This window comes from Marmota monax, unplaced genomic scaffold, assembly GCF_021218885.2.
Source record: "Marmota monax isolate L192 unplaced genomic scaffold, Marmota_monax_Labrador192_F-V1.1 WCK01_AAM20220418_F8-fsc00154, whole genome shotgun sequence".
Lineage (NCBI taxonomy): Eukaryota > Metazoa > Chordata > Mammalia > Rodentia > Sciuridae > Marmota > Marmota monax.
The window spans coordinates 1,482,210-1,495,736 of NW_026691933.1; the positions used below are offsets into that span (position 1 = coordinate 1,482,210).

General features: G+C 36.6%; 1 protein-coding gene and 1 long non-coding RNA gene across 3 annotated transcripts in view; one reads left to right on the forward strand and one right to left on the reverse strand.

Annotated features, from left to right (window-relative positions):
- The window catches only part of LOC124091941 (actin-related protein 3), a 60,746-nt gene extending 49,219 nt beyond the window's left edge, over window positions 1-11,527 (reverse strand). The window contains exon 1 of one of the 2 annotated variants that reach the window (XM_046443561.2): window positions 11,256-11,527. In XM_046443561.2, coding sequence (XP_046299517.1) covers window positions 11,256-11,299 — 44 coding nt within the window. In that variant the 5' untranslated portion in view covers window positions 11,300-11,527. The remainder of the gene's footprint in view (window positions 1-11,255) is intronic. The other variant, XM_058578718.1, reaches the window with a different exon arrangement.
- Window positions 10,555-13,527, forward strand: part of LOC131424147 (uncharacterized) — a 28,994-nt gene continuing 26,021 nt past the window's right edge. The window contains exon 1 of the long non-coding RNA XR_009226722.1: window positions 10,555-10,693. This is a non-coding gene — a long non-coding RNA (uncharacterized LOC131424147). The remainder of the gene's footprint in view (window positions 10,694-13,527) is intronic.

The window sequence follows — 13,527 nt, forward strand, 5'->3', positions numbered from 1 at the left end:
ATAATTGACAGTTTAGTTTATCAAACTAGCTAGATGATATGTGGCAAGCAATTTACACTCTGTGCTAGTTTTCTCATCTATAATAAGGGAAAACAAGTACCTAGTTCATATGGTTAGGTATCTGAAGAATTAACATATGTAAAGCATTTAGAACAATGACTGGCAATATAATACACACTGTATTAACTTGGCTATTATTCTTATCATCATGAATCAACAAAAAGAAATCTAAAGGTACGTTTCTTCTCTCATCATGTCTACAACAGATCATGTCTTCACACTGTCTATAAAATAAATCAGAGTGAGAGCAGAACTCAATAACTTCCAAACTTCCCTCAATTCCAACATATCTTACAAATTTAATTTAACTTAAGCACTTATTAAGCACCTACCATATATCAGGTTCTATAAATATGTCACTGTCTTGTATCATTGAACATTCCAGTCAAGGAACCACCTAGCATCCTCAACTTCAACCTTTACTTTCCCCACACCACTTTCTTTCCTCCCTCTGTTCTCTTTATTGGCATATTAATCTTATTTCTCCCTATCAATATTTTACTCATTCCTGAAGGTCTGCTTTGATTATTATCTCCACCAAGAAGCTTTTTTCTATCTTCCCTGGAAAATGCTGATTTCCTTTCCCAGGATTCCAAAAGTTTTACCTTCAGAGCATTTATGATATGGCCTAATATTATACATGTGAGTTTCCTAACAGCAGGCACTATTTCCAATATGTCTTTATGTTACTCAGCACCACCAAAAGTATTCATTTACATAATTGATACTTACTAGATATTTACTGAAGACTAATTTTTCCAAAACAAACTGGATGGCATAAACTCTTTCCTTCCTAGTTTTATACATTTATAGACAGACAAGAGATATCCTATTACCTTCTGAAAACAAAAATGAGTGCAGCTCAATTCTTTAAATTCCAATTCTAGCTCATTGAAAAAAAAAATCTGTAATATCATTGCATTTTCAAATGGGTCCTTACTTTACAAAATATTCCATAATTCCAAAATTACTTAATATACCTTTATCCTAAGGAAAAATCCTTTATTATTCCTATCATCAATTATTCTTCAAAATAAAAACAAACTGCTCTTTATGGTGAAAACTTAAAAACTCACAAGATTTCACACTTTTGGAAAAGAATTATGTTAACTGAAACTGACAACAACGGATCAAGCAGTTATAAAACAGAAATATGAAATTTTAGGCAACATAAAGAAAAATAAGCAATATACTTATTTCCTCATCCCCACCTATAATTTTTTTCTGCCAAAATCTAATTCCATTTCTACTCTGAGGGACAAACCACTGACTAAATCTTGGTATGAGACAAAAACCACATCATCCTATATAAAAGGAAACTGATACTAACCTATCACATTTATGTTAGCTACTATACAACACACAAGTCTGGCTAGGTGTGATGGTGTATGCCTGTAATCCCAGCTATTCCAGAGGCTGAATTACATCACATTTTTTCAATTATTTCTTTTCCCCTTCCCCCCCCATCATAGTACAGTAATCTTGCTGGTGTTAGTTGTATCCAAAATTTCCACATAGCCACAAGTTAGTTACATTTTTCTTATTTCTTCTCATAGTTTTACCATCAATTTTAAAACCTGCTTCACTTAAAAAAAAAAAAAAAAATCAAAGTACTGTTTTATTTAGCTATCCTGAAACAAGGTAGGCAGGCCATTCACAAACAAGACAATAGCAATCAAGGAATACTTTCACCCCCAGTGCCAAGTAATGAAGTAAATGCTAAGAAAGAATGTCTTTTAAAAGATTAATTTCCAAAAATCTATATAGCACTCTCACTCCCTTTGAAGGGCATACTGGAAGCAATAATATTCCCAATTAGTCTTTTATATGAATAACAAATTAACCACAAAAAGGCAAAAAAGAAGACTCTAAAACTCTTTCCTTTGTTCCATCATCTACTTTTTTATTACAAAAAAAAATTATTAAGACTTTCAACAGAAAACACACAAGCTTTCACTAAAAATCTGTGTACTTTTTAGATAAAATACATCCAAGTAGGTCATGTACTCCAGTGATAACAATCTTCTTCATCCTATTTTAGAAAAAAAATTCTAATAACCCATGTGTTTCCTTTAATCCATATAATCATTATTTTAGAGCCAACTATCAAGTCCTGAGTCTAAAAAAGAAAAATTACCTTTCTCAAAGTGATCTAAGTTCTATTTTTTTTGACTTCCATTTGTGTTTATACAGTGAAAAATGACTTTTTATAATGCATCAGATTACTCATTTTCAAACTGCAGCTTCAGATATGTCTTCATTTTGAAGTTACATATAACTTCCAAATATATCTTTCCTAAATTAAGTTGCCCTGAATTAATCAGCAAATGTCAGTTTTATCACATTAGATACAATACATACCCTTCACAGTACTGAAATGGCCAATAAAAAATTATATCATCTAGCCTGCATTTGATGATACAGGTTAATCAAATCAATAAACTAATCACTAAGACCCCCTATATATTTCATATTTGTACTAACTATGTAAATATGTAGCAGCAAAGATATTTATTTTTTAAAGTATGGACATTTAAAATGAACATTCTTAAAAACTGGGCTAATAATTTAACCAACCTTGTTGAATATAATACATCCCAATTAGAGACAGTATAACAGTGAGTTCTATAAGGAGACTACCTCAGAGTTCAAATTACAGACCTACTACTTAAAAATACCTCAGTTTCCTCATCTTTAAAATGATAATTATATAATGGTACCACTTCATAGGGATTCTGAAAAGCTAATATTTATTTCAAAAACAAAACTTTATAAAGGGACTAGAAATAACTAATTTTACATATTCCACTTAATGTCTTTAAATAAATGAAACCCAAATATACAAATCTCTGAAACATTAACAAAGCATATTTTTAAAAAAGCATTCGCCCAGCTTGGTGGCACCTCCTGTCCAACTACTCAGAAGGTTGAGGCAGGAGAATCAAAAATTGGAGTCCAGTCCAGGCAACTCAGTGAGACCTTGCTTCAAGAATAAAAATATATATATATATATATATATATATATATATCTCAATAGCTCAATATCTCAACAGTTGTCTAGCATGCAAAACCCCTGATTTCAAAGCCCAACAAAACAAATCAATCAATCAATCAATAAAGCATTCCCTTTACAAAAGTAATCTGTCCTGGCACCCAGACAGCATAACATTTGTCTTCAAAGCCAAGTTTTTAAACTTGATTTAAAATGTTATGCTAAAAACCATATAATTAGTTTTTCATTTGTGCCAAACTATATTCCTCTAACAAAACACTAAAGAAGTCTGATGCATGTTTTTACTAGGCCTCAAACAACACTACCTTAACATACACTATGGTGGCACAGAGGCACATGACTGTGATCCCAGATACTCAGGAGGCTGAAGCAGAGGATCACAAATTTCAGGGCAGCTTAGGCAATTTAGGAGCTATGGATACAGCTCAATGGTAAAGCGCTCCTGGGTTCAATCCCTAGTACCACCAAAAAAAGAAAAAAAAAGGAAGAAAATTTTAAAAACATATATTATGTTAGTCCAGCTACTAAGATATTTACAACTACTATAATTCATAAAAAAAAATTTAAGAAAATTCAACAATAGTATCAGTTAATAACTAGAAACAGTCCTGGAAAGACATTTCTCAACTCTGAACCTGTTTCATTTGTAGGTGAAGTGAATTAAATTATTTCTCAAAAACTTTTTTCAGCTCTATAATTTTATGTGAATTTCCCCTAATTCACTAAAGGAAGTTTCATAAATACTATTTTTGCACTCTCAAAGTAAATGAATTTTTAAAATGCTTACAGAAGAAAAGTACATTTTATTTAATTAAAAGATTTTCTAAAACTCAAATAAGCAAATACTACTGTAGACCAATACAAAAACATAGTTTACATTTTTACAGTCTGAAACTAATATTAAACTATAAAATCTTTAACAACTTAATTCCCCTTTCAAGACTTTATACTCCTGGGGGGGGGGAAAAAAAAAACCTAGTCACACTAAATACAAAGAAGGTATAAAGACCCATTTTCTCAAGAATATTTCATTTTCACAAAGGGCAAGTAACTTCAAGGGAGGAGAAAATATTTATAGATGGACTATTCAGTATCAGAACAGATGAATATTCTTCTCAGGTGTCAGGAGTGGGCAGAAAGAAGGATAAAAGATAAGACAGACTACATCTTCCTTTCTTAGTTGCAAGGAATAGGTAAAAATAACTGGAATTTAAACCAATAGTTTGGGAAAAGTTTTTGAAAAAATTATTTCAAAACAAAATTATTAAAATTATACAAAATGGTCCTTAAAAATTATGTACCATTTTGCTATAATACAAATCAATTATCTTTTGTTTTATGATGTAAAGGACCTCAAAGTTATAAAACAACCCACACACAAATCAGCACAAAAGTAATATTAATCATTATCATACTTTAAAGAACCAAATTTAAAACTTTAATCCAATAATATCACCTTATCTTTCATTGTTAAATAATTCATGGATATTTTAAGTGCTTGGTAAGCTACATCACCCATTGTTATAGCATTATTATTACTTAATTGCTTTGCTCTTGCTTCTTTTTTTCTTGTGGCTAATACAGATAGTGCTTATGGCTATTACAGATAGGTAGTCTCTGGGAAAAAAAAAAAAAAAAGCAGCAGCAGCAGAAAGAGCAGCTGTAAGTTCCAACAGAATTACAGGGGAGCATTCAAATGCTTTTAACAGTGGATTTTTGTTGCAGGGAACATATTGCTTGAAGCTACATTTTAGCCATTCCACATATCTGCCTATACTCTTAAGCATGTAACTGTTTCTACATGTTGGGGGAGATGGAGCATGCTGGACAAGAGGAAGTCATCCCTACCATGAACTTTCCTCTTGATGAAAAGATTTTGCCTCTTAGAAAATGGGATGAAATAGGAGATGGACAGCATATACTGATGACTCACCACAAGCCACATGTGCTCACTCATTGTGATGCTCAAGAAGCTGAATCACACATCCAGGATATTTTAAAGAAGGAACAATGATATTCAATCTTTTCTTTTTCTCTTTGAATTCTCATTTTGTTAGCTTCAAATTTATAAATTATAATGATGAATCCCCAAACTCCATCTTCATTCCTGAAGTTCCTATATTTTTAACTTTCTCAAGGCATTTCCAATTGTAGAACATTACAAATTCAACAACAAATTCCAATTTTACTCAGCTTTTTAAAACCAACTCCCTTATTGTCCCAATCACTCAAGCTTACAATCTTAAAATCTTCGTGGATGCCTATTTACAATTCAAGAATTGATGTCCAAGTCCTGACTATACCTTCTTCCCAATCTCTCAAATTAGCAAAAATATTCCAATGGTACAAAGAAATTTAGTAGACAGGCCAAGGACACAGGAGATAAGAAAATAAGCCAAAGACACTGTGTTCCTTTCTTTATGAACTTCAATTCAAAACAAAAGGGAGCCAACTGATTATAATTACAATATTAGGATGTATTTATTGTGTTTTTTACTATGTGCCAGCCACTGTGTTGAAATATATATACACATACACACACACACACACACACACACATATTTATAGATACAGTTATACCATGAAAAAAAGTAAGATAAATAAAAAAAAAGTAAAATAAATGATCTCCAAACTAGATGGGGGGAAAAAAAAGACCTGCTGAGTCTGAAATTTACAAAACCATACAGCCAGTAAGTGACAGAGCTTAAACTCAAAAATAGCTAACTACAAAGCCTTTGCTACTCATAAACAAACAAAACAATGCCCCCCAAAAATATATAAAAGCAATCTTTTCCAAGATTTTTATATTTTCTGTTTCTTCCTTAACACCAATAGCCTACTGCAGAATTTCTGCAAAGTTAGTACTGAGTGGGCTGCTTAAGAATCATTAAGCAAACTCTTTAAAAGGATATTTTTTAAACCCTCCAGATTCTGAGCCGCTGGGGTATCTCTGATGCATAGTTTTTTTTTTCAAATCATACTTCTAATCCCTTTGTTCTCTCATTCATTCATTTGTTCATTCAATAAAGGTATGAGTTCCTAATATGAAACAAGTCCTATAACTTCATCCCAAATCTCTTCTACATTTGATCCTTCTGCATTCCATTCTGGAAATACTCTTAAAAGCCCTACATTCAACATTCACTCCTCTACTTGAAGATTTTTATTCCCTATCGAGTACAACTCTTTTGCCATCAAAGCTTTACTGACATATAATACCTGGTACATAGTAGGTGCCCACTAAATGTTAGTTTCCTTTTACAATACATAATCTAAACTTACAGTATGTTATTACACATAGAATTCATATGAGAGGTGAGTGGTGTAACATATCACACTGAAAAGGCTGAACTATAAGCAGCAGCTGCTCCTCCCTTTCCAAACCATACATACATGCTTTTCCTTCCATTCACTTATCCAAATCCTTTAAAAAAATTACTCAAATTCAACATTCACTAACTCTTTCTTGACCATAATGATCACTTAACTAGAGTTGAGGGAATTGCTACTACTATAGAAAAGTATGTATCCTAATATTTGATTAATTTTAGTTTTCTACCATCATTTAATTTTTTAATGATTTTAATTTTTGTGCAATGAAAATTACTGAAGGCAGACTATGCTAGACATTTTCATTATAATTCCAAAACTGCCTGGCCTGCTACAATGTATATAGTAAGCCTTAATTTAACAATATTCCTTTTTTTAATACCTTTACAAGATATCCTCAAATTACTAACATTGCTCCCTGCCTTTATAACATCATAAATTAATTCCCTGACTGAAATCAAAAGTATCTACATGATTCAAAACTGCCAAAGGCTTATCCTCTAACAAGAAGTCAGAAGTCACTCTTACTTTATTTGCTACAATACCTTAGGCAAGTAGCTTAACTTCTCTACACCTAAATTTTCTTATCTAAGATATAAAATAGAAATAATACTTCTCAAGTTGATGTAAAAACAGTAATGAAATAATATAAAGCATTCAGCACAGTGTGTGGCATAACTCTTGCTACTAGCTATTATTATTCTCTGAGGAACAAAACCTAAAAAGTAAACTTTTCTAGAGATTAATAAGCAAGATATCAAATAATCTAGGAATTCACATATTCATAAAAAAATTAAGAAGGATTCTGTCAAATTCAAAAGGCTAAGATTATTTTTATAAGATCACTCTAATCAGAAATCAAAAGAATTTACCAACAAAAATAAAGCAATATGTATAGTTCTAAAAATGGGTTCAAGCATCCCCTTAGTGTAAAAGAATGAACACAGGGTCTAAATACAAACCAGATGCAAGAAGTACCTTCAACCACCTGTTAACTAGATGACACTACAGTAATTTAAATTCTGTAATTCTATTTTTTTCACTTGTAAAATGAAGCAAAAATGGAAGGTAAGATAAATAAAAAGCCTGGCTCCCAGGTTCTCCAATAGTGGACCTTTCCCCTCTAAGCTTAAAAACTGAAATGTGTTTAAAAATAGGGCTGGAAGATTCATTAGGTACAATATATACACAATCCAAAGTGAATATAGGTTTTTAACACAAAATTGGTGGACAAGAAAGATAACTGGACAGGAAAGGAGAAAGATTTTCGCTACAAAAGATATAGCTTCTCAATAAGACCATGTCTGTTACATCAAAAAGCATGAAAAACATATCTCATCAAGGAATAAGAATTTCTATGAATGCATTTGTTAACAAGATACAATGAATGTTTCTAACTATGAACATGGCTAGAAAACAGCATTATTATTAAACACTATGTATAGAACTCATGTAAGAAACATGAACTTCACATGCATTCACCCCACTCATTTCTACTGCTCTCAAACAAGATCATCCTTATTTGTACTAAATTATAAAATGTGGTCACAGGATAAATTAAATAAGCTCTTCATCCACAAACTCCAACAAAATACTTATGCTTACATTTGAAGACTGCTAAAAAGTTTAAGTCAACTACAGAAATCCTGTAATTCACTCTTCATCTGAATATATCTGAAACTGTATTAAGGCTTTATTAACTTCTGCTATTATAATCAATGGAAATAATTTGCCAATACAGTGTTTATCAGGGATAAAGACATAAAATGGAAAAGGAAATTCATAGTCCTAAACTCTATAACCAAGCTACAACATAATACAAGTACATAAAGAGTTCTCTTACTTGACTTGAATACTGGAGAAACTTGAGTGACAACAGGCAAAACAAAACAAGGTAAAAATTTTTGTGAGTGTTTAAAATTTTCTTTTCTGATGTTTTAAAAATTGCTTCTCTCACCACTGTAATTTAGTTTTTGTTTGGTGCTGGGGATTGAACCCAGGGCCTCACACATGCTAAATATGTACTCTACCACTGAGCTATACTCACAGCCCCTATAATTTAGTTTTTAAGCAATCAGTTCTATAATTGGGAACCTATGTGTCCAGATTTTATTCAGCAATGCTTTTCCAATACAGACCAAAAAAGTGCAAAGATTTGGTATTGATATGAAGGAAGTATTCTTTCTAAATACTTTCCAAAATGAGTATTATCTTTCATGACTTGAGCCTACGTGTTATTTTATGCTGAATTTTGATGGAGGATCCCTAATTTAAAGTTTTGAAAGTTTCACGTTTTCTAACCAAGTTTAATATGAATAGATGGCCATGTTTTTGGCCACTGTTAGCCTAAATTATTCAAAGAAATGAAATGACCAATCTGACTTACGTTAATTTTTCACTTAGATTAAGTGGATAAATGTAAATATACCTGAGAGATTCATGTATTCTCTAAAGCATAGAAGAATACACAAACTACAGTTGCATAGATTGCATGTAGGGACCAGACTATTTTGGAATGTAAAACTCTAATGTCAGAGACATTTACCTCTGGTTCAATCTCTGGAACGTACCACCTCTATGTGCTAAGTAAAGCCAAAGGTGTGTGACTCCAGGAGCTTTTCATTTTTGGAAAAAAACAAAAAGTCCTTTGAGAACCAAAATAAATGAGACTCTTAAGAGGGAATTTCAGATTGTGACAGTTGGTAAAAAGTGAGGGCAGGAGACTCCTAATCAGTTTCATTCCTCTCTAATGATTGTCCACAACAATCTCTCCTTGTGACGTGAGAACAAAGTAGCAAAATAATAAAGTAGTAATGAGATATTAAAACAAAAATATCCAAGGTATAGACTGAACCCCTCTCCACATTCCTCATGGTCACTCAGTATGTGTTTTAAATCCAAGGCTGCCCTTTCAGAAAAGAGATAACTTACGGCAGTTATGATAGATAAAATATCTAATTGACTAAAAAATAAAACTCTTAAAAGGAAGAAAAAGAAGACAGGAAAAAAAGTAACATCCTACTTATGATGCTACCACTTTATCTATCAAGGTGATAATTACACCATATTTTTGGTAATCAGTGATTTTTAAAGCATTAATTATGTAGCAGTATTTATCACTTTAATACAACACATAGAAGTCCTACTCACACAGGTGAAATCTAATTTTTAAACTGACCCTAAAATAAAACTATTCAACAATTATACTAAGAAGGGAGAAATGAAGGGGGGGGGAGTATCTTTTCAGGGAAAAGATACTGTATGAAATGAAATTAACTTTAATAAAATGTTCACCAAAAAAAAAAAAAAAATTCCAAGGATAAACTACCTAGTGCTTTCCAAGAGAAAATAGCAAGAAGTCATTTGTTTCCCTCTGCCAGTGTACGATATTAGTAACTGCCACACCAACATAAAGTTATGAGAATGAAGATTAGAGAAATTTCACTTAGAGCGAATAGTGAGGGGAAAACCATCTTTTAATAAGGATAATACAGCAAGTAATAAAGGGGTGAGGGGAGTGGGAGATAGAATTGGCCAGGAGTGGAGTCGCAAAGAGGTGGTGGGTAGTCAAATGAAAGCCCCATTCTAGGTTCCCATTTGCAATTTCCTCCAGCCTTAAAAAATTCAGAGCACTTTGGGGATTAGAGATATAATCAACATAGGTCCAACTCACACAAACATCCCACTTCCAACTTTCTAACATAAAGATGTCATTCAACATTAAAAATATGGACAGTCTATTCTGAAGACAGTGCGTTCTCTCTAAATGTCTTCTAATATAAAAGGAACAACCACTCTAAAGCTATTCTTTATTAAACTAGACATCTACCAGAAAGAAAAATTTGAAAATTAAACACATTCCTTTATTCCTCTACACCTTCCTTCTGCCTTCAAGATACCGTGACTGAATGAATGTGTGCAACTTAATTTTACAGGGGGCTATCCCTTTCCTCCCAGTGACACACACGAAAATTTTTAAGTTCAAAATAAACTGATACCTAGCACATATAATTACCCTCTTTGCAACCTGATAAATTTTGAAAGTTCTAACAAGATGTAGTTCACGTTGGAAACCAAAAACTACCTTATAAGGCTATAAAAGACTGAAAGCAGGAAGCGGCTTTGACAAAACTAAGGAAGTTGCAGCGCGCTTGCTCACTAAGGGACTTTTTTGAAGCAAGAGAAGTAACGCATGACATCTTTCTCTCTCGAATTAAAATGTGACTTGATTCACCCGGTAAAATCGCAGTGGGAGATGGAATTGGCCGGGAGTGGAGTCGCAAAGAGGAGGTGGGTGGTCAAATGAAAGCCCCATTCTAGGTTCCCATTTTCAGAGTCCCGATTCTTCCCTTTCCCCACCCACACCCTGGGCAGAGTGTTGTCACAGCAATCTTGCAAAACCTACAAGAAGCGCTTCTCTTTTCTAGGTCCTCTGCCAGGCCAGTCTCCGCGCTCGGTCCCCTAAGTCCCCAAGCCCACAGGCAGGAAGGGGCGCGGAGGAAAAGGAAAGCCAGGTGGGCCGGGCCCGGCGACCACCACCAGGGCGAGTAACACCGGGAGGCAGCGGCCCCACCTCTCCACGCGCGGCGCAGCCCACCGCGGTGGGGGAAGGGCTGGGAGGGGAAGGGCTGGGAGGGGTAGCGCGAAGGAAGCCGCTCCCTGGGGGTCCTGGGCCCCGCGCGCCCCGCTCCAGCCGCACGAGGGTCAAGCCTGGACACCTGGGAGGCGCTGGCCCCCGCCCCACTCCTTGCAAGCCGTACCGCCGCACCATTCATCCCCAGGCCTCCTCCCGCCCCCGCCATTTTCCTTCCTCCGCCTCAGTTTCCCCACCCCAGCCCGTCAGCCCCCTTACCCCGTGCCACAGTCCACCACACAGGCCGGCAACCGTCCCGCCATCTTCCTCCTCGCCTGCTGCTGCCGCCGCCGCCGCCGCCGTCTGCTCCGTGCTGGTTGGGGCCAGGGACTGGCGGCAGGAGATGGGAGCTATCTGACCATCCACAGCCCGGCCGCCCTCTCTGTCCGGGGGGAGCTGGGAAGCTGAAGCAGTAGCAAGAAAGCAGCAGGCTGGGTCAGCGGCTACCACTTCCGCAACCCAGGCAGGCAGGCAGGCAGGCAGTCCCCGCCCTGCCCCGCCGCGGCCTCCTCCCCCCTCTCTCGCTTCCCTCCTCCTCACTCCTGCCCCCACCCTACAACTTCTTCCCCTCACGCCGCCTTTCCCCGGGAAGCCAAGATGGCCGCCGGTGCCGACGCCCCGGCCAGGCCAGGCCCAGGCCCCCAGCGCTCCCCCTTCCGGCTCCGAGCGGGAGGGGCGAGAGAGCATGCGCAGTGGGGTACAGCCGCCGGCCACCGCTCCCGTCCCGACGTTAGCAGAGTCCACTTCGAGTTTTCCAGGAGGGTTGAGGCGGAGAAGTCAGTCCGAGCTCCCAGTTCTCCTTCCGAGGCTGCAAAGGGGCTTTGGGGCTCAAGCCTTCGTCTTAGTTTCAGTTACTCTTGTGCTAGGTTGAGGAGGGAATGGAAACCTTACCCGCAGCCACGAATGTCTTCTCCAGAACAGCCTAATTGGAAACATAGTCAGCGGCATGTAACCATTCTTAGAACTTGAGTGTTTGCTTCTCTGTGTGCAGAAAGAGCCATATCAGAACGTGGGTGAGCAGTCGGGGAACAGATGAACAAAGGCTTTCGCCTTGGTCCTCGGCCTTTGTTCTGACGTTTTATTCAGTTACACTTTTTCCTTGTTACTTTAGGTTCTAGGCTTCACAAGAGGGTAGGGCAGGGCCGAACCCCCAGGAAAGGCAACCCTCTCCAAGTACCATGTAGTTTACACAAATAGACCTTTATTCAAGGTTTCTGGATAAAGACAAAGATTCCCCTCTGTAATAGTGAGAGTCTACAATTAGGATGATACCAGAGATTCGTGGTGGAAAAAAAGAAAAAAATTTTTTAAAGTTACACACTGGAAAGCCTAAAGCAATGGTTTTCAAACTAGTGCATCAAACTCCCCAGGAAGGCTTGTTAAGACACGTTGCTGGGCCACTTCCCCCAGAGTTTTGTAATTAGTCAGTCTGGAGTGGGGCCTGAGAATTTGCATTTCTAAGAGGCACATCAGTTCCCACTTTAGGAACATGGAAGATTAATATCTTACCACCAGGCTGTTCTTCTCATAAACCTTCCTGAGTTTGCCAATGTGAGAGTGAAATAAAAACACATTTTGTAAAAAATGTCTTTATTCAGTTCAGATAACATAATATGGTGTTAGGCTGACTGGGGGATGGAATGTAGGTATTTTTATTTATTCATTTAACACAGTATATTGTTCACCTGGTCTGTTAGAGCAGAGATTGTGCTAACCAGAAAAATGGCTAGGGTGTGAAATAGATAAGGTCTGTGTTCTCAGAGTTTACCTGTTAGACAAATTGTCTTAAGAACAACAGAGAACAGTGAAGAGACCTGTGCGAAATGGGAGCAAGGAGTTGGAGAGTGGAAGGGAGATATAAGATAGGACAAGCTGTTCTGACCAAGTGGCATTAAAAAGCTAAGGCCTAAATAATGGTAAGAGATAAGGGAAGGGTTGGGGAAGAAAGGGAGTGCCCCCACACACACACTCCCAGAGGACTTGAGGGAGAATAAGCTTGGCTTCCATAAATTGAAAGACCCAAGTGGTTAAGGTGAAGGAGCCAAGGAAGATGAAATAGAAAGTCAAGCCTGAGATATGAGAAAGAATCAAACAATGCAGGAATTTGTAGATGCTCTAAGCATTTTAAAGTTTATCCTAAAAGCAACTTGTAACCATCAGAACAGTTCAGGTAAGAAAATGTGTGGCTTCTTTGTTGAGAATAGATCCAGCAAAATCCAGAGTGAATCATACATTGTGTGTTCGGGATAGATATATGTGAAGGAGTCTCAGGGGCAACCATCCACATCAATTAGTGTCCAGAATAGCCACAGGTATTCACATCAAATAATCTTAAGACATTTTTCTGAAGTTTTCGTAAGAAAAGTCAAGCAGAACATTTCTATATTAATCATTGTTGGTTTCCCCCCTACATTTTAGAAGATACTAGACGGCAATTCTTTGCTGTCACTTCCATTATCAAGTAGTTAGGGGGTCATTAGGGGAAGTGTAT